This window comes from Neolamprologus brichardi, chromosome 10 (genome assembly GCF_056152115.1).
Source record: "Neolamprologus brichardi isolate AB-2024 chromosome 10, ASM5615211v1, whole genome shotgun sequence".
NCBI lineage: Eukaryota > Metazoa > Chordata > Actinopteri > Cichliformes > Cichlidae > Neolamprologus > Neolamprologus brichardi.
Window position 1 is genome coordinate 419,181 of NC_142113.1, and position 24,723 is coordinate 443,903.

The 24,723-nt window shown below is 43.6% G+C and overlaps 1 protein-coding gene across 1 annotated transcript in view; it reads left to right on the forward strand.

Moving 5' to 3' along the window:
- hlcs (holocarboxylase synthetase (biotin-(proprionyl-CoA-carboxylase (ATP-hydrolysing)) ligase)) overlaps positions 1-24,723 on the forward strand; it is a 49,085-nt gene that overhangs the window by 18,773 nt on the left and 5,589 nt on the right. The window contains exons 5-9 of the mRNA XM_087846977.1: positions 74-253; positions 4,867-5,147; positions 21,928-21,995; positions 23,223-23,383; positions 23,830-23,944. Of these exons, the coding sequence (XP_087703103.1) occupies positions 74-253; positions 4,867-5,147; positions 21,928-21,995; positions 23,223-23,383; positions 23,830-23,944 (805 nt within the window). The remainder of the gene's footprint in view (positions 1-73; positions 254-4,866; positions 5,148-21,927; positions 21,996-23,222; positions 23,384-23,829; positions 23,945-24,723) is intronic.

Consider the following 24,723-nt stretch of genomic DNA (forward strand, 5'->3'; position numbering starts at 1 on the left):
ATACTCACTTTTGCTGCCACATCAATGTTTCCTGCATCCTCTGATGTTTTTACTTAAACATGTATATCTGCAGGTCCACTTTGAAATTGCTCCCGACTCTCAGAATTTGCCATTGGACGCTTTTGATGAGCTGAAGGTCAACAATGCGTCGCGGTATGAAGTCCTCACAGAAATCCTCACCTCTCTAGGCCTCAAATGTGAACCAAGTCAGACTCCAAGTCCAAGTGCGGTACACCTGCTCGCTACCTCTCAGGTGAGAAACGCCGCGTTCTTGTGTTCAAGACTAAGAACAGCTTCATGTCCTATTGGCTCATCTCTCCATGTGAAATGGGTTCAGTGAGTGCCTCCCACCTGAAGTACAGTAGCTTTGCTTCATTAAATGTGCTACATTTTAAATATGAAGTACTATAGTTACTGTAAGTTACAGGGTTAGGATACAGTTACTCTCTCTTAACTTGTTGAGTAAAGGAGCTAGCCCACATAATTTTGGGGACTGAGCCTTTGTTGAAAACTGCAACAGAATCAAGTTACATCACGTTTTCTGTCACTTTGATTAAATTGTATTAATGCTCATTCTAATTAATCATAGTTTTTTAATAACATGGTAAAGTGTCCTTTGTTACGTCCGTAGCGCAACATCAAGCTCAAACACGGGTATCCCCGCCCCGGTCCCCAAAGCCACAAACCCAGTAGCCAATTCAAAGTTAAGGTGAGCTTTATTGCTCCACCAGCTTAAACTCCGGGGTGAACCATGGCCAGAATAACCAACAAAACGAGCTGTTCCAAAGAAGTGCTGCCTGAACCCTGTGTGAAAACTGGACCAAACCCTAACTCTAAAAGTTAATAAACTGCACGTTCAGTTAACGGTGTGTCTGAGGCACCCACGTTGATGTAGTTCCTGCATTATACTAGTGTAGATCCAGGATCAACATTGCAACTGACCTACCACACTGCAAAACTATGACATCATAACAATGTGGGGGAAAAAGGCAAATAAGATGCCTTTAATCTGAACTCGTGTTAGGGAGCAATAGTAACTCTTGTCCGGTAGACGTCTGTGGGGGGACGGTGCTGCCAGCAGGGCGGGATTGCCAGAACATGTTAAATCTACCAAGATTGTCCATTACATGTTTGACACAGCGTTTATTCCGTTTGGCAATATTACAGCAGCAACAAGCTAACACGGATCATCTGTGATCACATTTAGATGTTGAGGATGAAGACACCTAACTTCATGAATAGTTGTTTTCCTGGCCTTGTGGAAGAGGGCTCGGTCACACAAGGACACCACTGTTCACAACCCAAGGATGGGAACAGAGTTTGAAAGCACCGAAGGTGCCAAACATGTTCGTGCTGAATAATTAGAAAATGTCTTTGAAGGAACCTCGTCTAACAGATGAAGCTGATTTGTGCTGTCGTCTGCTGCAGCTTCTTTCAACCACTCACCATCCAACATGGTGACCTTTGAAAGTTCACCTAAGATGCTCCTTGTAAGGTTTGAATATGAAATTGTGGGCACATGTAGGGTGCACAGTTGAACTCTGCGTCCATTGTTAAGTGCCATCAGGTCCTTAAATAGTGACAGCTGTGTCCACATCCTTGGGATGGTGATGGAGTCCACCTGTGGTTGTCTCTAATTCAAACTGTTCAGTGCTGCCCAAAGTAAGGAGCTTCAAGTATCCTGTGGTTCTGGAGTCTTCGTAGGAAGATGGAGCGTGGATTGGTGCAGACTCTGCAGTAATGGCACATTTGCCAGACTGTAAATGGACTGGTTCTTCTATATCACATTTCTACTCTTTATATAGAAATGTTTCTGTGTTTAGCCTGTATTCAATGGCTTCATCCCTCAGAGTGCCGGTGAGATGTTGGTCAGTCAGCTGATTGGAAGGGTGTAACTTGGTTTACTGCAGTAATCTGAACTGTCCATCAAAGTGACCAATCACATTAGGACCCTGCTCCTTTTAGGCTCCGCCCTCCAGACTGTCAAAAACCAGTTGGATCCAGTGCAGGATTCAGGTTGGAGAGCGCAGAGTGCTAATCTGCTACAGCCCTGATAAACAGTGTTGTGTGAATGATGGCTAACTCACAGCTGCTGAGATATTTACTCAAAAGTAATTTCATTTTTTTAATATAAATATAATACGTTAGTTCATTTAATTTGATTGGTCTCTTGGCTCATAGTGAGGAGGACACTTTGGCTCTTCGTCCAGGCCAAAAAAAGGTGACACATCTGAACTACAGTTCACAGTTAATCTGCAGGTTTCCTCTGAACTCTCCCATTGTTCTGAGTGCTGTCAGACATCCTGGAAAAACTGGAAATATTCATGCCGTGTGTGTGTGTGTGTGTGTGTGTGTGTGTGTGTGTGTGTGTGTGTGTGAGAGAGAACAATTTGGTGCTGGGAGTTTATTTATTTTTAACCCCTAGGGGGCGTTGAAGGCCCACATTGCTCAGTAGCAGGAGCCCTTCTTCACAGCAGCTCTATGACTGAGTGTCACATTTTAAAAGAAATTGGCTGTAGCCAATACAGACACTGCAGGGAGGCAGAGCAGGTCACCTACCGATCGGGAGGTCGGTGGTTCGATCCCTGGCTCCTCCAGTCTGCATGTCAAGTATCCCTGGGCAAGATGCTAACCCCGAGTTCCTCTCCTACGCATCGGTCTGTGAATGTGTGTGAGTGTCGTCAGAAAGCACTCGGATTACAGAAAGTGCTTGTGAGAATGGGTGTGATTGGGTGAATGTGGCATGTTGTATAGAGCGCTTTGAGTACTCTGTGAGAGTAGAAAAAGTGCTCTATAAGAATCAGTCCATGTATTTGGTCTGCAGTACACCATTCATTTTGCCTTAAATGGGCAAAGTCATCTTCCCTCTCTTATCCATATCTCATACATTATCAACTACTCACATTAAACCACTGGTATGATAACAATAAAGCTAATTTATTTCATTGTTTCTTTATTTAAAAATGCTGCCAAGCTATTGGTTTGCATCACATCGATGCTGTGGTCACTGCGGTGGCACTACCTTTGATTAAAAGCTGCTCCTGCAGCCACTTTGAGCGCAGTGATGAGCTGGGTTTGAACACTCAAGTTTGGTTTTATATATATATATATATGTATATTAGGGGTGCAACGATACTCGTATCGATATCGAACCGTTCGATACAGTGCTTTCGGTTCGGTACGCATATGTATGAACAATACAACATTTTTAATTTATTTTATCAACTTTCCTTCTGACGATGCTGTCTGTGTTGAGCGCTCAGTGGATCTGCGCTCGACAGTGCAGCCTAGGCGGAGTAGTCGAACACAGATTCACTGAGCGCAGGGCAAGCTAGCAGACAGAAGCTAAGCTTGCTGCAACATGGCAAATTGAACCTCCCCCACCCTCATTCAGATCTGGCGTTTGGAACTATTTTGGTTTTCATGTGACGTATGACCCTGAAGGTAAGCGCGTCATGGACTAAAGTAAAACAGTATGTTGGACGTGCCAGCAATGCTCAATTACATTGGTGGGAACTAGTGCGTTAGCGCAGTTAGCTCGTTAACGTGTTGCCGTCCAGCCCCATGCACGGGGTGATCCGCGGTAGCTCGTTAACGGAGATTTGCCGTGTTGTGGCGTTAACGTCATTTCAGATTAACGCTGACAGCACTAGTGGGAACACAACGAATATGACTGCACATTTACTCCGACATCATCCTCGTGCAAAGACAAGTGGAAGCAGACAAAAACAACAAGCACGCATGCTACAAACTTTACCCGAGTCATTTAGACAGCCGTTAGCACATGATTCTCCTTATGGGGACCTGATATGTTTAATATGCTGCTGAGAATATAGCCCAGAAGAAGCGTATAGTATAGCTTTTATTTTGGAAAGAGACATTTCTCTGTAATAAACTCTCTTTTCCAAACATGAGGGATTTCTCCATCAGATTTATTATTTTATTACTTTGTTGTTTCAGCAACATTAAATTTAAAAACTGTACTTTTGAGTTAAAATATATATTTATAATTTTAATAAATGACAAATTAAAAAAGCATGAACATTTTTTTTGTATCGAAAAAATATCGAACCGTGACACCAAAGTATCGAACCGAACCGTGAATTTTGTGTATCGTTGCACCCCTAATAAATAAATACATTTAAAAAATATATATATTTTTTTAATTTATTTATTTATTAGGGGTGCAACGATCACCTCAAGACACTTTATATTGTAGATTAAAAACCCTGCAGTAATAAAGAGAAAAGCCCAACCATCAGACCGAACCCCTGTGAGCAGGCACTTGGCAACAGTGGGAAGGAAAAACTCCCTTTTAACAGGAAGGAATCTCCAGCAGAACCAGTCTCGGCCATCCTTCTCCGGCTCTGCAGGTGGTGGTCGAAGCTTTCCTTGCAGGCAGCTCAGGGGGAGACGACCTTAGTGATAGATGTAGCGATGCTGAATGAGTGCAACGTCAGGACGAAGGGAAGAAAAGAGAGAAGACCTCGAGAAGATGTGGAGGGTGAAGGTAACAGTGGTCCCCGTGGTAATCAGAGCACTCGGTGCAGCGACTTTAAACTAGGCGAGCGGCGGTGTCTCGTTCACTAGCTGCATATAGCTTGATGTCATCCATGTAGAGGGAGGTGATTGCTGATCTCACTGAGGGGGTTGGGCCTGCGCAGGACAGCAGTGTGGACAGAGCATCTCCGTAGTAGATCTGCACTTGATGGTGACTTGTGCCTTTCTTAAACACACTTCTCAACTTAAAACAGACCAGAATTATTAAGATATACCACTGTGGTTGTGCATAAGTCCTATAGCAATTTAAACTACTGACAGTCTGTAAAATAAAACCTGATGTCCTCTCTTCTGTATTCAACACAGGAGGCCAAGGCCAGATTCCTGAAATGGGTCCAGGCGCATGCAGAACACAACGGTGTCCTTACGTTGTCCAAGGCCTCCCTCGTCGTGATGTCTGGTTCAGACCTTCAGGATGCTCTTTTGCTGCCTAAAGGCTCTGTGGCCCTGCTCACTACTTCTGCAGAGTCGCAGAGCTGGGCCCACTTTAGTATGGAGACCTACAGCAAGAACCTGAAGACCAAGCTGCTGGGTCACACTGTGCTGTTTGCCGAAATTGTCACTTCTACCATGGATCTATTAGAAGGGTAACACGCGTTTCTAAGACTCTGTTTAATGTTTGAAATGTGGGCCAGCAGGAGTTTATTCTAACAATGAAATATCCAAGTAACTCTGAGATGAGACTGGGCTGCAGCTTTACAGCCAGGGTGTCGAACTCCAGGCCTCGAGGGCCGGTGTCCTGCAGGTTTTAGATCTCACCTTGGGTCAACACCTGAATTAGTTCATTACCAGGCCCCTGGAGAACTTGAGGAGGTCATTTAGGCATTTAAATCAGGTGTGTTGGATCAAGGACACGTCTAAAACCTGCAGGACACCGGCCCTCGAGGCTTTACACCAGGGGTGTCGAACTCCAGGCCTCGAGGGCCGGTGTCCTGCAGGTTTGAAGTTCTCCAGAGGCCTGGTAATGAACTGATCATTTGAATCAGGTGTGTTGACACAGGGTGTGATCTAAAACCTGCAGGACACCGGCCCTCGAGGCTTTACACCATAACATAATCTTATTTAGACTGCTCGAGACCTAAAAGTACAAACTCTGGAGTTGCATTATGTGTAAAGTCTTCTCCGGCACATCCTAGAGATGCCTCTTGATGGAGGTAACGTCCAGCCAGTCCATGTGTTATGTGTCATGCTCCCTGACCTGTCCTTTCACAGGATGAGCCTGTGTTACTGACCCATATATGCCTACAGTATGGGTCAGTGTTTACACGTTGTAGCCCCTAACACTGACATACAGGTCAGCTGTCCAAGATCTTGTTCTTCACCCTGTTATGTCCATCAGTGTGGAGCAGGCTAAATCGAGACTCATCACACCACATGAGTTGTTGCCACGACCCCAGGGTCCAGTCTCTATGCGTCCCAGCAAACTGAAATTTGTTTCCAATAAGTCTGACTGATAGTTTTTGTGCGGCAGTACAACAGTTCGGTGTTTGTCCCGTGAGTTCTCGGCACATAGCTTTGAGTCCTGTATCCAGGTGTTTCCAGGTATTATTCTTAACTCGTATTTAGTAGAGTCGGTTTCTTTCTTTGCTTGATGCAGGCCAGTAATTTGACCCATCTGAAACAGCTCGACGTTTTTCCACTAACAGGTTTTCCATGAAAACATGTTGGGTTGTTTAAGGAGGGAGAAGTTGCTCATTTCCTGATTTTGGATAAATACAAACAAAACATACAATAATTAGTAGTTCTTATTAATTTCCTTGGTCCAGATGGTGACTTGTTTGGGGCTGGGCAGTGTTGGGCATGTAAATGCAGTGCTCGTTGGAGCAGCTTCATTCATTAAATGTTAATAAATAGGCAAATGAAGCAGAAAAAGATTATCACAGCAGTTGCTGTAAATTCATATACAAGCTCGTGTGTGGAGAGTGAGATCAGGTCTTTACATGGAAATTCAAACATGGTTCGAAAATCTTTTCTTGTTACTGAGCCAAACGCATCAATCCCAGAGAAACCCATGGTTGGGATTTTTTGGCTAAATTGGTAAATGGATTTCAGGGTATGTTGATGGACAAATTTGCATATTTAAGAGAGAAAGTGGATATTTCTTCCAACCTTGCTTAGAGTTCTTGATGGCAAACCCAAATTTTCAGGAGCAAGTAGTCATAGAAAGTACAGAACCTTTAGGTTACATTTTAAATCACAAAAACAAAGCAGGTCTTGAAATGTATGTCAGTATTTATCAGATGAACACCAACACATCACACATGTGTCATTATTTCTATTCATTGTCTGTTTCATGCTGTAGTCTGTCCCAGCTGTCGGTGTTTATCTGACACTTTGTTAAAATGTAGAAGCAATGTGTGAAAACCTAATAACTTCCTGTTACATGTCCAAGCCTAATAGGCATTAAGAGGGTAAGTAGCAGAAATCAGATGCGCTAATTGCTAATCAAATGCAATAATTGATCATCATCAGTGTGAGCGCTGCTATAAAAGCAGGAGTTTTGGCAGTTTGCTGGTCTCGAGTGAGGCGTGTTAACACAAGGAGGAAAAAGGCCAGCAAGGATCTTAAAAAGTAACTCTCTTCTGGGAAGCGATAGAAGATCATTTGTAAACAATCTGCGGTACAAAACACTATTTACAATTAGAAGACATACAGCTGCCAGTCTTTACAGGAGACAACCCGATGTCACCCTAGTCTCAGACCATGAAACACTCAGATCTCAGACTCTACAGGTATCAGGTAGCATATTAAAGTTTATTATAGTACCATTAGAGAAAGATTTAACACGTTGGGCTTGTTTGGAAGGGTTGAAATCCTCTTCTCTGTAAAAAGAACAACACCACAGCTCAGGCTCACGAAGTTGCACCTGAACGAACGACCGTACTTCTGTACCAGTGTCCTTTGGATGGACGAGACCAAATATGAGATGTTTGAGCGTAATGCACAGTAGCACGTTTGGTGGAAACCAAACAGCGTACCAGCACCAATGGTGCCAGTGGTGAGCACGGTGGTAGAGCGATGATGGTTTGACCTTGTTCTGCAGCCAGAGGGCCTGGGCAGTCATGTGACAGACTGAAGTACAGAAAAGGATTACTTCAAGTTATTTCTGCTTCACGTGGTTCATACATGGGTTCTGCATTTGTTAAGTCAATAATGATTTAAATCTAACCTCAGATGTAAAACACACAGTTTTACATCTGAGGTTAGATTTAAATAATTTAAGCATATGCACGAAAGCTTAGAATTAAGACAGAGTACTTTAACTCTGACTGTGCATGTTGTTTCTGTCATGATGGTTTGCACAGAACACACCCATGCAGCTAACATTAAAACCACCAGCTAGTTTTGTGTTAGCTCAGTTTGGATGTTGCCTGCAGACTTGGGCACTGAAGCTTTGCTGGTGTGCTGTGGGATACGCCAGATTGTGGATCAGATGTACCTGCACATCCTGTGCATGCTCAGTCAAACTGAAGTCTGGGGACTTTGGAGGTCAAGATAACACCTTGGGCTCATTGGTTTCTGCAGCACACATGTGGCAATGAGGTGTGTGTTGTGTTTGGACTACAGATTAGGTGAGTGGTGCTATCATAGTGATATCAGCATGATTACCAGGACCCAACATGCTGTTTTTGGAGTTGCCAGTGCTTCCAGTGGCTTATAGCTGAAGATCCTGTGAACACAAAGCTTTTCACTCGCTCTCTTGTGACCTGATTGAGATTAGGAATCAACCCCTGGCTAACAACACTGCACTAACTGTGCTGACATTTAATATCAGCTGTTAGTTACACACTAAAATACATCTTACAGTGCAGACACAGCTTTAACAAGGCCCAGACCGCCAACCTTGCACATGCATATATGCATGTCATGCATGCATGCGATACATGTTGAATAAGCAAAGGCATAATGGAGGACAGACCAGTGGATGTCACAGTCTCTCCATGATGTTCACTCACTAGTTGGTCAAAGTGCCTCTTTATGAACATTTGACAGCAAACAACGGAGAGAGAAAAAGATAAGACAAAGTTCTCAAATGCATGTAGTGTTTCGTACTGGATCTGGGCTGGAACTAATTTAATGCCCAAGTGACCTCACTGGAGCAAAGGCAAGTTGCACCTAATAGACTTCTTTGTCTGCATCCACACATGTGACTGAGAGTGGCTGTTGAGCGGGTCGATGAGGCAGCAGGTGGGAGCAATTAAAACTGTCATAAAGTTTGAAAAATGGATCGCAGAGCAGCGCTGAGCTGATTGGAACAGACAGTGTTGTCATTAAGGTTATGCAGAAACTAAAGCGGGGTGAATAAGTAGGCCATACAACCCCAAACGTGTTGCTGCAGTTTGATTTCACTGCTAATGTTTGAGTTTCCAGATGTTTCTCTGGAGTGGCCTTGATTAATGTTATTATTAAGGAATGCCTGTTCTATTTCTCCGAGCATTTGTGTTTTTTAAGTAGTCGTGATCCTTATTATTTCAAGAGAAAACCACTTTTTGAGGGGGGAGAGCTGACAGTTTTAAACTGGTCTGGAGCCTCCATGGATCAGGCTTTCTCCAGTTCCACACAAACTGGTGGGGACTTTGTTGTTTTCCGTAAGCTCTTCAACTTTCAGTTACTTTAAAGTAGATTTCAGTTAGAAAGCAGTCTCTGCTTTTTCAATGGCCGTTTCATTTTGTCCGTCGCGTCTGTTCATCTGGTGATAACTTTGCTTTGCCATCAGATGACGTATCCTTTAACTCCTTTTACTAAACCTTAGAGGTTCAGCATTGTCTTCATCTGTTGCTCTGTGTTCAGTAGTGATGTGCGGATCGATCCTGAAATATCGATACTGTCATTTATGTTCTAGAATCGATTCTCACATTAAAATATCGATATTTCAGTAATTTAGGGTAAATTTGTAGTTTATCATTAACAGGAACACAGTGGAAAGAAACTATATCATTCGGATTGTCTACAATTAGAAGGAACTACTTCCTCTTCCGCCTTTCACAGTCATGTGTGAAACACGGCTGTATAAATGTGGCAGCCTCTGGCGTGCGCACTCACAACAGTGGCTGAGTGTAAATGGAGTCATGTGTGGACGTGTTTTACCTCCACAAACAGCCGAGACGTGGTTTGCGATACATGTGGCAAGAAAGTGAGGTGCTGTGGCAACACCACAAATTTGTCAAACACCTCAGAGTAAATCATATCACAGGATATGACGAGCGTATGTTGAGACGAAGTGAAGAGGAGGACAGGGACAGGTGCTGCTGGGGTGAGACAGACGTCTCCATAGCTGGACTGGCCATCGGCCATACCGGGCATTTGCCCGGTGGGCCGCTGGCGATTTTTTGTTTTTATGGGCCGATCGATTTTTTTTATTATTTTTTTTTGGAAGGGTATAAATAATGAAAGGTGTTGGATTGGCCAATTGGTCATGATCAACTCTGGGCTGGACCAATTACAGCCGAGGAGGTCGGATGCACCCTCCCCCTTGTTTAGCAATCTTATAGGCCATCCATCGGCTCTTTGTTACTTCGGAAACATGGCTTAAACAATTTCCACGACGTAATCCGATAACAACCGATCTCTTTACCCGTCGGCTTCCCGTGGCTGTCATGCAACAGGTGTTGTGCCAAAAAGTGATTTCCAATGTTTGCGTGTATTTTTTATGTGTAATATCTATGTTGGTAAATAGACTTCGGTGAACAGCGTTTACAAAGGGGCTATATATGGAATTAAAAAATTATCTGTTTTTTCAAGTATCTTTACAACTCTGTGTTATTGTACTTACATTATAACCAATCCGGTCCTTTATCCCCACTTTAAATATTTTTACAGAACTATTGTAATATTTGAGCCATTTCTGGTGTCCAACTACTTCTTACAAAAGACATTTTTAATGTTAATGAGATTTTTTAACGGCATAAATAAAGGTTATATAAAAGTCACTGCCAAAAACTGATTGCGGCTTCTACCTTGTTACACTAATGTTGTTTGTAGCTCAATATGACTTTATGTCATCCATGAGGGATGCATTTGACATGTTTCACATTATAGCCCAACAAGTTACTTATAGCAATTTAAATACGAGCAATCAGTTTTTGGCAAATACCGGAAATCAGTTTTTGGCAGACGATCACTTTTTGGCACAACACCGGCTATTGCAGTTAATAATACAACAGTTTCTTGCCATTTTTTGTGTTTCTTTTTTCGCTGTATAACTGAGTTCAATTGAAAGCCTGCGTGCGCTAGTACCTCTTGCCACAAGTTCCCAGAATCCTTTGCGGTTTTACCCCTGAATGACGTCACATTTTTGGTGGGCCGGTCTCTAGTCAAAATGCCCGGGCCGATTTTTTGTCCCAGTCCAGCCCTGGACGTCTCTCAGGGAGTCCTTTAGTGCTGCAGGCAGGCAACGTGTTCAAATAGCACAACTTCAGTTTTTTTATTTCTGTATGATGAACTCTGCATTATTAAGTGATAAGAACAAGTAATCTGATGTCCTGTAGTCATTATGATGCTATAATTTGAGAAACAATAAACATGCTCATGTGCTTACCCGAATACTTTGTTGAGGTGTCATCCGCCTTTTATCAGCGTGACGTTCCTCAGTCTCTCTTTTGCTTGAGGCTGCTCATCTTCTCGGGCATTTCTCCTCTTCCTTCTGGCTGCTGGCTCATGGTGTATCACCTGTGATTGGACTCGCGCTCGCTTTTTGTGGAGATATGGAGATGTTTAGGAGAGGGAGCAGTGGAATTTTTAACAAGACTGTTGGCAATATGGTGCCAAGAAAGTAACTGAGTACTGCATCAGGAAGTCAGGAGTGGCAGAGAAGTAAGGGCTGTGGAGGACATGGAGTGACCGGGTGGAGACGAGGGGTCAGAAGGATCGCAGCAAGAGTGAAAGGGAAGGTTTACAAGATGGGAGTGAGATGTGAGGGGTGTACGCTGCGAACAAAGCTCAGCACATCCAGGCTTTCTTTGAATTAGCGAAACCTGTTTATTTCTGATCATCAGAGCAGTGAAACTGGACCCATTGAAACATTGAAGCTTACTGTCCCACAGCCATTCACACACATGTTGTTTGAACATGGCGTGCTCCACTGTTCATAATCAAAACATGCTGAGCATAGATCATAAAAGTAAGTGTATGTAGTTCAGAGTGAATAACGGCGTCGCTGTTACAGAGGCGAGAACGTGTGTTTAAACTAGAGCTGCAGCTGTAGTCTGCGTTCAGATACTTACTTTGTTTGGCTAGCTGAGTATTTTTGCACAGATATGTTGTTGTTCCTGATGTTTTATTGTTCATGATAAGAAACCTTTATGGATTAGTGAGGATATGAAGGGACTGCTCTCTCATTCCTCACAGTTGTGTTTGTTTAACAAAAGTTTGAAGAGACGAGTTTCAGATGTTAGGGTCCTTTGAAGTGACAATGACCGAGCTTTTCTTCTGTCAGAAGGAGGATTATGCATTGCCACAAATGCTAATAGACACAGACGGTCTGAAAGCAAAGTTCCTGCCGGTCGGCGCTGCCTCAAACTGAATAGCTGATGAAAACGCAGGTTTAGCTGCTTGAATGGAGAGTCTTGAAGCTGAGGCTCAATGGCTGGCAGGCTGTGTGTTTGTTCAGGGTATTAATGCTTTGTCTGGCTGTGAGCAGCTAATTACAGTCAGCGCTGAGACACAGGACGGTGTTCTCACAAGGTCACACCACACTGGAATCTCATTGTGTCAGTGAGAAGCTTCACACTGCAGTTTCTCTTTTTTCACTTTTGAATTTGTTTATAGAGTTTTATTAAAGGGAGGGGTTGTACGTGGGAAGATGTTTTCTGTTGGGAGATGACATGAAAGTCTCACTGATGTCACCTTTGTTTCAGTGTAAAAATGTGCTCTTTTATTTACTTGTTCCTCAGCAGTTTGTGTGTTAGTTTGACATTTGTTACATTTTAACAGATAGAGCGAGATCAGTAGATCGTACGGTTACACTGTAACGTTGGTTCTCCGAGTGAGAGACGATCTCTCGAGTCCGTTACATCTTACATGTATGGGGTGTGACCCCCGCTGGGTCATGGTGTGTGGACACTTCTGCTAGCCTGGACACGGCCCACAGCTTACATATAAAACAGCTGCACAGATGTGAAACCGCTGGTGGTTTGATCGGCACGTCTCCGAGTGGCCTGAAGGTGGAGAGTTAGTTTCTCAGTCAGAGAACCAAGGTTACAATGTAACCGTTCTCTATCATATCGAGGCGATCTCTCCAGCCCGTTTCATCTCCCACATGTACGGGCTAACTCTGAGTCTTCCCGCGAGGACACAGAGCAACCGAACCCAGAGTGAATGTACCAATGAACTATTTAGAGATGTACACATATACGTGCTACCCCGCAGCATCAGCGAGGCTGCTGAGACATTCTCCCAACAGCAGACCCAACCACGACGCTCACACAGGACCACACACAAGCAATCGGTCACACGTGCTCACTCTCAAGTGTAGATCAACCGGTTTCACATCTGCACAGCTGTTTTATACGTAAGCTGTGGGCCGGGTACTGAGCCTGGTTCTGCCAGAGGTTTCTTCCTGTTTAAACGGAGTTTTTCCTTCCTACTTTTGCCAAGTGCTTGCTCACAGGGTTTCATCTGATTGTTGGGTTCTTCTGTAAATAAGAGGAGTAAAAGTTTAAAGATAAGATAACTCTTTATTGTCATTGCACAGTCATACATAGTACAATAGTACAATGAAACTGGAAAACTGTCCCACATCGGCACTGCGTACAACACGACACAGTAACTTAAGAAGTGAAGATGAAAACACTGTTTAACCATTGCAAACCTGCATTGTAAGCCTGTGACATTGGACTTGTTCTAATCAAATCTTCCGTATGCTGTTTCCTGTCATTATTTTCCTCATAGTTGATTTTTAGTGTGAGTGTTGATGGGACTGGTGGGCATGTCAGTAAGCAGTTGGTGTTTTGTTAAGGTTTGTTAACGTGCTGAAGTGTTTATTGGTGGAAAACATGAGAGCCTACGAGAGGCCACTCAGCTAGTCTGGAGAGCATAATGATTCTTTTCCTGCTGTGCTGAACTTGATCCCTGCAGCAACGCTGACTACATGTTCACGTCTTTGTAAGAACTTGGACATGAAAACCCAAGGGTCCACTTTTTGCTCTTGTATTATATTTCCCTTATTTTTCAGTCAAAAGCTGACATGCATAAATGAAGAGAAGCAGTAGTGGATTTGCACTTGTGGTCATAAAGAGTCAGTTTTCATTGTTCTGTGTATTTTTGAATAACGCAGTTTAAAACCATTGGCTTTGTAGAAACGACTGTGAAATTGCAGCCTCCGTAAATAATGTTAGAAAACGGTGTTTTGGTGTAAGAGTCACACAAGTAGGAAAATTCTGTGAACAAAAAGAACAACCTCAGATTGTTTTTCCAGTTGTCCACTCACCGTTTGTTTGGACAAGCAATCGAACTTCCAGGCTAACGGTGTGTGTGTGGGACGAGGTCCTGTTTCCTGTGAACAGTACACGCTGCACAACGGCTGTGGTGGAAACAACACGGATTCCTCTTCTGTGGCAACAGGTTAGACCATAAAAATCTAATTGCCCTAGTTGACCTTGCATGCTCCACCTGCAATTATAAAAGATTGGAAGCAGATGCCTAAACGTCCTCAGCGTCGTATTTGGAGAAACATATGGAGGCGTGTTTGACTCAGTCCTGTGCTGGGGAATCCAGCGCAACGCAAGCCATCCTGCAGGAAAGATGGTGGCACCAAGAAGCTCCTTGTTCCTTAAAGAAATACTTATCAGGCTCTCTGTGATGATTCTGAACAAAAACGATGGCTGCACTAGTCAGTGACGACAGAAACAGAAACGAGGAGCCACTGGAGGGTCTTTAAGTTTAAGCAGAGGTCAGCTGCAATTAGCTGTTTCAGTGATGAAGTCAAAACAGCACCAAACCTGCAGAGGAGGTCAGTGTGTGAAGCCCATAGCTGTGCATGGAGCAAATCATGATTTGTTCATGATTGCAAACCCGTGTCTGTTGTATCCATTTAAAGCATGCAGCAGACACGAGTTTGCAGTGTGTGAGTGCAAAGGAAGAAGGAAATCAAGCTGAAGGTAAAAACTAGCTGCAGGTAGAGTCGCGTAGTCCAACCTGCTCTTTATGCACCAGAAACACGCTCTATTGTGACATGCTGTGTACAGACTGATTTGCATCCCATTCATTTTAAGGCGCTGACTCTAATGGATTGTTGAGCATTGCTGGCCTTTCCACACCAGGCAGTCAGCGAGGCAAGGTCGTCGGTGCCTCAGCTGGCCGCTAGTAATGGAGCTGCCCTCTCTCATTGATCACTTCCAATAATGCTATTTGGAAATGATAATTTCTGCTGCTCCAGAGTATACAGGATTAGCTCAATTAATCACATTTACAGATTAGTTTGTCCTCCCTTATTGATCATCCCTTTGTTGCTGCACCAGCATCAATGCAAACACGTTTATCTACTGCAAATCCTTTTTTAAAATGAGCATTGATGGCAGGAATAATCTTTTCATCTGGGATGCTTTAATCTGGGAAGTAAGTGGTGAGTGATGTGGACCTGGGCGGCTGGTGGCAACGTTGGAGGATGCAATAATCTCTGTTTGGAAAGTCTTCATCGTGTGTGTTTTAGGACACATCCGTGCTTTGGATGGACGTGAAAGCTGTGCAGTAAAACTCCACTCTTCTCTTTGTTTGCTGCCTCATAGCTGTGTGTGAAAGATGGCATGTAGCTCCTCATCACAGGATGACTCGGGTGGCAGCCGTTTATCCTCCTGACCTACCTACGGGGTCTGACGGTGACCCCCTCGGCTCGGCTGCCGCCTAAACAGAGTTCAGAGCGTGCTCCTCCTCCCTCTGTGTGTCAGATATGCTGCTTTGTAGAGCAGGGCGATATGGCCAAAAATATTTATCACAATATATATTAGAAAATTTTTGATAACGATATAATTGATGCGAGACAAAATACAACTCCACAACTTTACTAGCACAAAAAAACCCATCCATTTATTTTCATTTAAACAAGCAGCTGTTTTTTATGTGCATCAAAGCTATATAACAATTTAACAGTGCAAATGCAAATTCCTTGCTGAAAGCTTAACCAAAAGGCATCTCCAGTAGAAATGGGCTGACATATCCTGAGCATAACCATGTATAATATCCGCTGAAGTTAAAAAGAGGTGCTTTGCAACATTAAACTACAGTGTGCCAAATAAAAAAGTCAAATACGTATTTTTTGGACCATAAACTGCACGGGATTATAAGACACAAGAAACAAAGCAGTCAGATAAATCAAACTTTATTCAACTCATTCTTCTTGCTTCCTCCACTTCTGTACCATTGATTCATTAATGCTGTATTCTATCACAGCTGCTCTGTTCCCATGTTGTTGCAGTATATTAATGACTAACCTCGTATTGTGAATGGATTATCTCAGTTGTTCTCCTGACTGACGTTTGGCCCGTTTACAGCATCCTGCCATGTGATTGCATTTGTCTCTAACCATCAGTAACCCTCACGTTAACTTTTATCAAGTGGAAAAAAGTTAGCATTCATCCTCCAGCTTCACTGTGTTTATGCTAACATAGCTGTGTCGCTAGCGATCACGTAGCACATCATTATATACCAGCTAGCCCAACTTCAGTAACCCTTCAAACGTCACTGCTGTTTAGTTTTCTGTCTTCATTTATGTTGGAAGTGATAGCAGAGCTGTACGTTTGAATTTTTTAGAAACCTCTCAGTCAGAACATGCTATATCATGTTTAGGTGGAAGCTAGCGAGCTAACTTCCTGCTAACTTCCTGCTAACTTCCTGTTAACTTCTAACTCTGTTAAATGTAATAAATTCTGTTTTCATGGATGCCTGGATGTTAAAAGATAATTGTTACACCTGGTAAAGCAGCAATGCTGATCTAACCATTTCGACTGCAACTTCATTTAAATACAAACATCTTCTGATGATGTCACAGACTAATATCAGTTTTCAAGACTTTTTAGAAGTGAGCACATGGTGCCAGTTACTGAGCAGCAGAAACATTATTAAAATGTGTGCTGTCACCTGTTTTTACCCCTCAGCCTTAAAAGGCTGTTTGACTGTATTCATCACCCAACAGGCGGGTGGGCAAGCAGCATGGACACCCACAGGTTGTGAAGGCAATAACTCAAGAATGAGGCAACGTAGCATTTTGAAACTGACATCAGAGGTGTATCTACTAAAAATGTGAATTTCAATAACCTCCAGCTCAAGGTCAAAGTCACAGTTTTCTGAACCTTGTGAATGCATTAACTCCAGCATGAGGCGACATTTTTCAAATCGCCACTGCAGCGATGACGAAGGGTTTGAAAACCCCTGTGATCCGAAACAAACGTGTCTTTAAAACAGGGAAAAAGATTCAGCTACATTCCTCCTCTTTACTGTCAGCTCATCATATCCAAAAGATATCCTTTCAAGACTGACGTAAATTTTGCTCTTACTCCTGACCTTCAGTGGACAAAAGCCAGAGGGACTGGAGTGGGGGGTGGGGGGGTTCATACGAGGCCCTGTCACTATTATGTCTGTCCTACAACATATATCATAATCACCTGTACCCATGACCTTGGCTATGAGCCTGAAGGCCTATGAATTCATAGCTAATATAGGTTACAGTGGAGGTTACACAGCCTGTCCTCTCACCTCCCTGAGCTGGAAACACTTCTTAGAGGCAGCGTGCTACAAAGCTCTAAGCACAGCTGGGAAACCCTCTCACTGGGACTGAGCTTAAGCTTGATTGACCCCACACCAACTTTGCATTACAACAGCAGAAAGAGTGTGCTGCTTCAGTCTGTATTCACTGACCAACAGTTGCCTTGAGTCAGTGACTGAGCTTTAATTGCATTTGGAGCTGAATGTAAACACAGTGCTTGGATCAGTGATTAGAAACTTGCAGAGTAAATGTTCAGCTTCATTGTACCAATGACCTGCTGCCTGGCTGTGGTTGGGATGTCAGCGGAGCTCCTGAAAATTCTGCTGCTGTGTAAAGTTCAATGCTTTTCCCTGGGTATGCAGTCCATATAAATTCATCTTCTTAAATATTTGTGGGTGGCTGTAGCTCAGGTGGGAAAGCAGGTCACCTGCTAATCAGAAGGTTGGTGTGATCGAGCCCCGCTTGCTCCAGTTTACATACCAAATGTAATGGCAGTATACTAACCCCAAGTGTTGCAATGATACAAACATATGAAGAGCATAGAAAAAAGTGCTCAGGTCAGTGAAACAAGAGTGAAACTCAGAGAAGAAAAGTGTTATTTTTATTTGTCACCAGGCCAAATTACAACACTTCTGGGCAGCATGGTGGTGCAGTGGTGAGCAGTAGCACCTCCCAGCAGGAAGGCTGCTGGCTAGCCTGCTGTCCTGGTGCGTTTGAGTCTCCTCTCTGGTTGCTCTGGCTTCCCACAGTCCAAACACATGCTTGTGCATTTAACTGAAGATCGATGAGAGCTAGATAAAGGCCATAAATGTGTCATAGATTACGTTTTTTATGGATGTGTTGTTCAATGTGACTTATAGTCTAAAAGCATTATGTCATTCATACATACAGTTGTGGTCAAAAGTTTACATACACTTGTAAAGAATATAATATAATGGCTCTACCGAGTGTTATTTATAAAACTGATTTTTCTCTGATAGAGTGATTGGAACAGATACTTCTTTGTCACAAAAAACATTGACAAAGTTTGGTTCTTTAATGACTTTATTATGGGTTAACAGAAAAAAGTGATCACATCTGCTGGGTCAAAAATATACATACAGCAGTGCTAATATTTGGTTACATGTCCCTTAGCCATTTTCACTTCAATTAGGCCCTTTTGGTAGCCATCCACAAGCTTCTGGTTGAATCTTTGGCCACTCCTCTTGACAGAATTGGTGCAGTTCAGTTACATTTGATGGCTTTCTGACATGGACTTGTTTCTTCAGCATTGTCCACATGTTTTCAATGGGGTTTAAGTCAGGACTTTGGGAAGGCCATTCTAAAATCCCTATTCTAGCCTGACTTAGCCATTCCTTTACCACTTCTGATGTGTGTTTGGGGTCATTGTCCTGTTGGAACACCCAACTGCGCCCAAGACCCAACCTTCATGCTGACGATTTTAGGTTATGTTGAAGAATGTGAAGGTAATCCTCCTTCTTCATTATCCCATTGACTCTCTGCAAAGCACCAGTTCCATTGGCAGCAAAACAGCCCCACAGCATAATACTCCCACCACCATGCTTGATGGTAGGCATGGTGTTCTTGGGGTTAAAGGCCTCACCTTTTCTGCTCCAAACATATTGCTGGACATTGTGGCCAAAAAGCTCGATTTTTGTTTCGTCTGACCACAGAACTTTCCTCCAGAAGGTCTTATCTTTGTCCACGTGATCAGCAGCAAACTTCAGTCGAGCCTTAAGGTGCCGCTTTTGGAGCGAGGGCTTCCTTCTTGCACGGCAGCCTCTCAGTACATGGAGATGCAAAGCACATTTGACTGTGGAAAATGACACCTGTGTTCCAGCAGCTTCTAATTCTTGATTCTTGGTTGACTCTTCACCCTCCTGACCAATTTTCTCTCAGCAGCAGGTGATAGCTTGCGTTTTCTTCCTGATCTTGGCAGTGACGAAACAGTGCCATGCACTTTATACTTACAAACAATTGTTTGCACTGTTGCTCTTGGGACATGCAGCTGCTTTGAAATAGCTCCAAGTGACTTTCCTGACTTGTTCAAGTCAATAATTCGCTTTTTCAGATCCATGCTGAGCTCCTTTGACTTTCCCATTGTAGCGTTTGTGGGCGTTTGTATCCAATGAGCCTTATTTAACTGGCCTAAGAGAAGTCACGGGCTGTAGTCACTCATAATCACTCACAAGAAGTTAAGAGGCCATGCTATGAAGCTCAGTTCACTGACAACTTTCTAAGTCGCCAAAATTGCTAATTCATGTTGCTGTATGATTATTTTTGACCCAGCAGATGTGATCACTTTTTTCTGTTAACCCATAATAAAGTCATTAAAGAACCAAACTTCATGAATGTTTTTTGTGACAAAGAAGTATCTGTTCCAATCACTCTATCAGAGAAAAATCAGAGTTTTAGAAATAACGGGACACTCAGTAGAGCCATTATATTCTTTACAAGTGTATGGAAACTCTTGACCACAACTGTACATACATGCGTTCCATGTCCTAATTGCTACTCTTGGTAGCCGGGGATCGGTCTGCCAGGGGATCGGTCTGCCAGGGCCTCGCTCCGGGCCGTCCTCCAACACACATTGCCCCTGACCCCCACGGCGCCTCCTGCGAGTGGCGGGCCTACAGGAGGTTGGGCCCATCTCCCTTTTTTGGGCTGTGCCCGGCCGGGCCCCATGGACTAAGGCCCAGCCACCAGATACATAATAGTGTTTGGTGTGAACTGTAGCCAACAGTAATGGACACATGCTGTTTAAAACAAATCCCTGACTAGGCAAACTGACACTCTGAGGAAGGCTGTGCTTTTCAAATGTGAGATTCTGACTTTCATTTGAACGGTGAAGGGAAGCACGAGTGTAGAGCATAGATAGGACTGGAAATTTAGGCTTCAGTTCAAGATTTGTTGACCATGTCCAGTCCCCTTCATGGTCACATGGTCTGTTTTTCTCCTACTGGACCTAAAAACTGAACCTACCTGTGCAAACTTTTATTTAGTTCTGTCTGTTGAAACTGTTTTAACTGCATCCTTTTGTATTGACGTGGTTCTCCTGCAGTCCAAGTCTCATTCTCCTAATCACACATTCATATAGTGCTCTTATCTATATCTAATCACTTATCTAAAGTACACATGCACAAAGTATTTTGCATCATTCCTTCATCGTATAAATCAGCGGTCCCCAACCCCCGGGCTACAGACCGGTCCGTGAGTCATTTGGTACCGCGCTGCGAGAGTTGACACCCGGGTGTGAAATTTATGGTTTTTAGGGATTTTATTGGTTTTTATCGTTATTTTTTATCATTTTTATCTTTAACTCTGTTTCTTTGGGTCCTTTCCTATGTGTTATGAATAAATCTTCTTTGTTTTTGGTACCGGTACTGTTTTTGTTTTTTTTTTCTTGTATGTATCTGCGAAACCTTAAAGACCAGTCCATGAAAATATTGTCAGACATAAACCGGTCTGTGGCACAAAAAAGGTTGGGGACCGCTGATATAAATGATTAGTTAACTTGCGTTATTGGATTCTTCTTGGTCACTGTCCAGGATCTCAGTTTGGAGTGGCCAGGTTGGGATAAATAAACACGTATTTAGTGAGACTGTTGGATTTAGTAGAGAGACTGAATTAAGAGAATTCATCGTTAGTGTGACAAAGAATATCACTTTCACCGATGGTCTTATAGAAATTGATTAAAGCTATACAACACGTCACACACATCTGTTCCCACTGGAAGTGTCACGGTTAGGACTCACACGCAGGACTCAGAGGCACAGTTGGTATTTATTACAGTTCCACCAGGTGTCTATACAAATAGTGCAGGGGTAGTGCTATATACAAAGCGGTGACAGAGAAAAGTCTCCGGGGAAAAGACACTTGCTCCTCTTCTGACTCTCTCCTATCGTGACCAGTCTCTCTCCAAACACTCACAAATAAACAGGAATCCACTCGGGGAACGCAGGGTCGGGTCCAGGGATCTATGTACAGAAGGAAACATGTTAGAGGTTTTGTGCAGGGAAGCAAAAGAGAATTTGCTCAGAGCTGCACTGACGCGAGTCACACACAACGATCCAGCGATGAGTAGAAGCCACTCCCTGGCTTAAATGCTGGCTGCACTGATGAGGCCCAGGTGTTTCCTCTTCAGAGGGGCGTGGCCAAGGGCGTGAACCCGCCATGAGTTCCGCCCTGGCGAGAGAGAGAAAGAGAACGCTACTAGTGAGCGGCCTGCTGGCCGTGACAGTAAGAAGTGTATAGTTTAGGGGTGGGCAATCTCAGTCCACGAGGGCCGGTGTCCCTGCAGGTTTTAGATCTCACCCTGGGTCAACACACCTGAATCACATGATTAGTTCGTTACCAGGCCTCTGGAGAACTTCAGGACATGTTGAGGAGCTAATTTAGCCATTTTAATCAGCTGTGTTGGTTCGAGGACACATCTAAAACCTGCTGGGACACCGGCCCTCGTGGACTGAGATTGCCCACCCCTGGTATAGATGAAACTCGCGGTTTGTCCCGGTGAGCAGTTGCAGTCGTTAGACGTTCCCTGTGTTACTTTTGCTTCCTTGCGAGTAAAATGAACATGTTGGAAGTCGCTGCTCTGTGTGTCTCACTGCATAAGAGAATCTTTGAAACGTCCCACAGAGACACTTTGACACATTTCTGTCTCTCCTCAGGCTGACTGTACACTTACCAAGAGACATGGGTTTAATAGTAGTAGCTACTCAGCAAAGCCAGGGAAGAGGTCAGTGCATTCATTTTTTATTTTCATTTTGTACGTACACTACCAGTCCAACATTTGGACACACCCTCTTATTTAATGGTTTTTCTTTATTTTTACTGCTTCCACATTGTAGATACAAACTGAAGACATCAAATACATGAAGCTAGATATGTGGAATAATGCAGCAAAGAGAAAATGTATAAATAACTCTGACTCTATAAGACATATTTAAAGTAACCCTTTGCTTTGTTCTTAATGACGTTGGGACCATCTGTTGTGTTGTGCAGCAGTCAGGTTGGTGCTCAGCTGACAGGCCTGTTTAACAACTGCTAGAATTCATATTATGGCAAGAACCAATCAGCTAAGAGAAACAACAGCCCATCATTACTTTAAGAGCTGAAGGTCAGTCAGTCGGAAAACTGCTAAAACTTTGAATGTGTCCCCAAGTGGAGTCACAAAAACATCAAGACTACGATGAAACTGTCTCACATGAGGACGCCTCAGGAAAGGAAGACCAAGAGTCTCCTCTGCTGCTGAGGATACATTCACCCGAGTCACCAGCCTCAGGAAGTTAGCAGCAGCTCAGATCAGAGCTCAGATAGATGCCACACAGAGCTCCAGCAGCAGACACATCTCTGCATGTTCAGAGGAGACTGTGTGAATCAGGCCTTTATGGTCAAACAGCTGCTAAGAAACCGACTAAGGAAAAGCATCATTGAAGGCAAACTGGCTGCCACAGCGTCCTGCAGCCACAGGACAGGACAATGAGCCCAAACACACCTCCAGGCTGTGTGAGGGCTGTTTGAACAAGAAGGAGAGTGATGTCTGTGCCAGATGGCCTGGCCTCCACAGCCCTCTGACCTAAACCCAGTGGAGATGGTTTGGGATGAGATGGAGCGCAGAGTGAAGGCAAAAAGGCCAACAGGTGTTCAGCATCTCTGGGAACTCCAAGACCTTTGGAAAACCATTTCAGGCGACGACCTCATGGCGAGAACGCCAAGAGTGAGCAAAGCAGGAATCAAAGCAAAGGCTGGCTTGGAGAGTTATTTCACACTTGTTGATTACTGCATAATTACATATGTGTTCATTCATAGTTTGGATGCCTTCAGTGAGAATCTACGATGTAAACAGTATGAAACTAAAGAAAAACATTAAATGAGAAGCTGTGTCCACACTTCTGACTGGTAGTCTGTTTCACAGTATGCTTTAGGTGTTTGGTAAAACTTCTGCTTGTGTTTTGTGCTGTAGGTCGGGGGAGGAATGCCTGGCTCAGCCCTCTGGGTTGTGCCATGTTCACTCTGAATGTCCAGATTGAGCTGAACTCCAAGCTCGGACAGAGGATTCCCTTCCTGCAGCACCTGGTTGCTCTTGCTGTAGTGGAGGCTGTTTGCTCACTTCCTGGATATCAGGTATCCCGATATCTCCATAATAACATTCAGACATCCAACTGTTTAGCAGTCCATGTTCTTATTACAGCATTACCACCAGTTAATGTCACTGTATTAAAACCATTGTATTCAAAGCACTGCAGCGTTGGGGCTTTTTTCCTGCTTAGATGTTCTTATATTGTTCTAAAAATGATTGTGCCCTTACTGTACGTTTTATTTATTCATTTTTTTAGGTTTTTCCTCATATGGTAGAGCATGCATGAAGACAGCCTAGTATTTACCTCATAATGGAAATTTCTCTCTAACATATCCAAGCATGGTCATTAACATGCAATTACTTGGTACCATAACCTTGTTAATCACGTGGAAATGTTATTAGACTATCTTCACACATTTTGAAGTATAATAAAGGTCATTGTGCTGGTATTAAAGTACATGTAAGACAGATGACCTTTAACCTCCTGTAGGACATAGATCTGAGGGTGAAGTGGCCCAATGACATCTACTACGGTAACCGGATGAAGCTCGGAGGAGTGCTGGTGACTTCCACAGTACTGGGATCAACTTTTCATCTGCTCATAGGTGACAATCTGCACACATATCACTCATATCAACATGAAGCCGTTCCTCACATGGCTAAACTAACATACTGCTTTTAAACTTGTCAACGTAACCTTAACGTAGCAGTACACAAAGTTTTATATGAGAATGGGCGTCTGATTGGTTAAAACTGATGAGGAGAAATCCTAGTGTACATTTATTCTGCCTTCGTTGGCGCCCCGAGGTGGTCCCAGCCTCTCAGCACTCTGTCTCATCCAATCCTGACGAGCAGCACCTAAAAGGGAAGGACCTACTCTGCTGCACGGGTACTAGATGTTTTTCCCTGTTCTCTCACCTTTCACCTAATCACTCCTCACGTCTTAGTTAGCATGAAGGCCACCCTGGCTGAGATACTGGATATTGTTTTTGTCTCACGCGTCCCAATGACCCACCTTATCATAGGACTTTGTGTCCCTTCACACATTGTCTTCCCCGTTCCATTGTACAGGCATCTGTGGTGCCCTGGAGCTTCAAACCTTCAACACTACACTTGCTTTTGCCCTCAGAGGCCTTTACTCCCTCCTGTTACACCTACTCTTCCTCGCCACCCTCTGACTCCTCCTCCACTCGGAACAATGGCAACTGTTGCGGTGTAGAGTTCTTCTCTCAGACAAAACAGCTACGATCAACCTATCCAACAGCCGTCTAGCACATGGAATACAACAACAATCACAGGAAAGTGGAATAGCTAGAAACCACGCTATTCATACTAACAAGGACATGCAGCGGTTTACGCGTTTCTGTCGCCGGTTTCTGCCAGA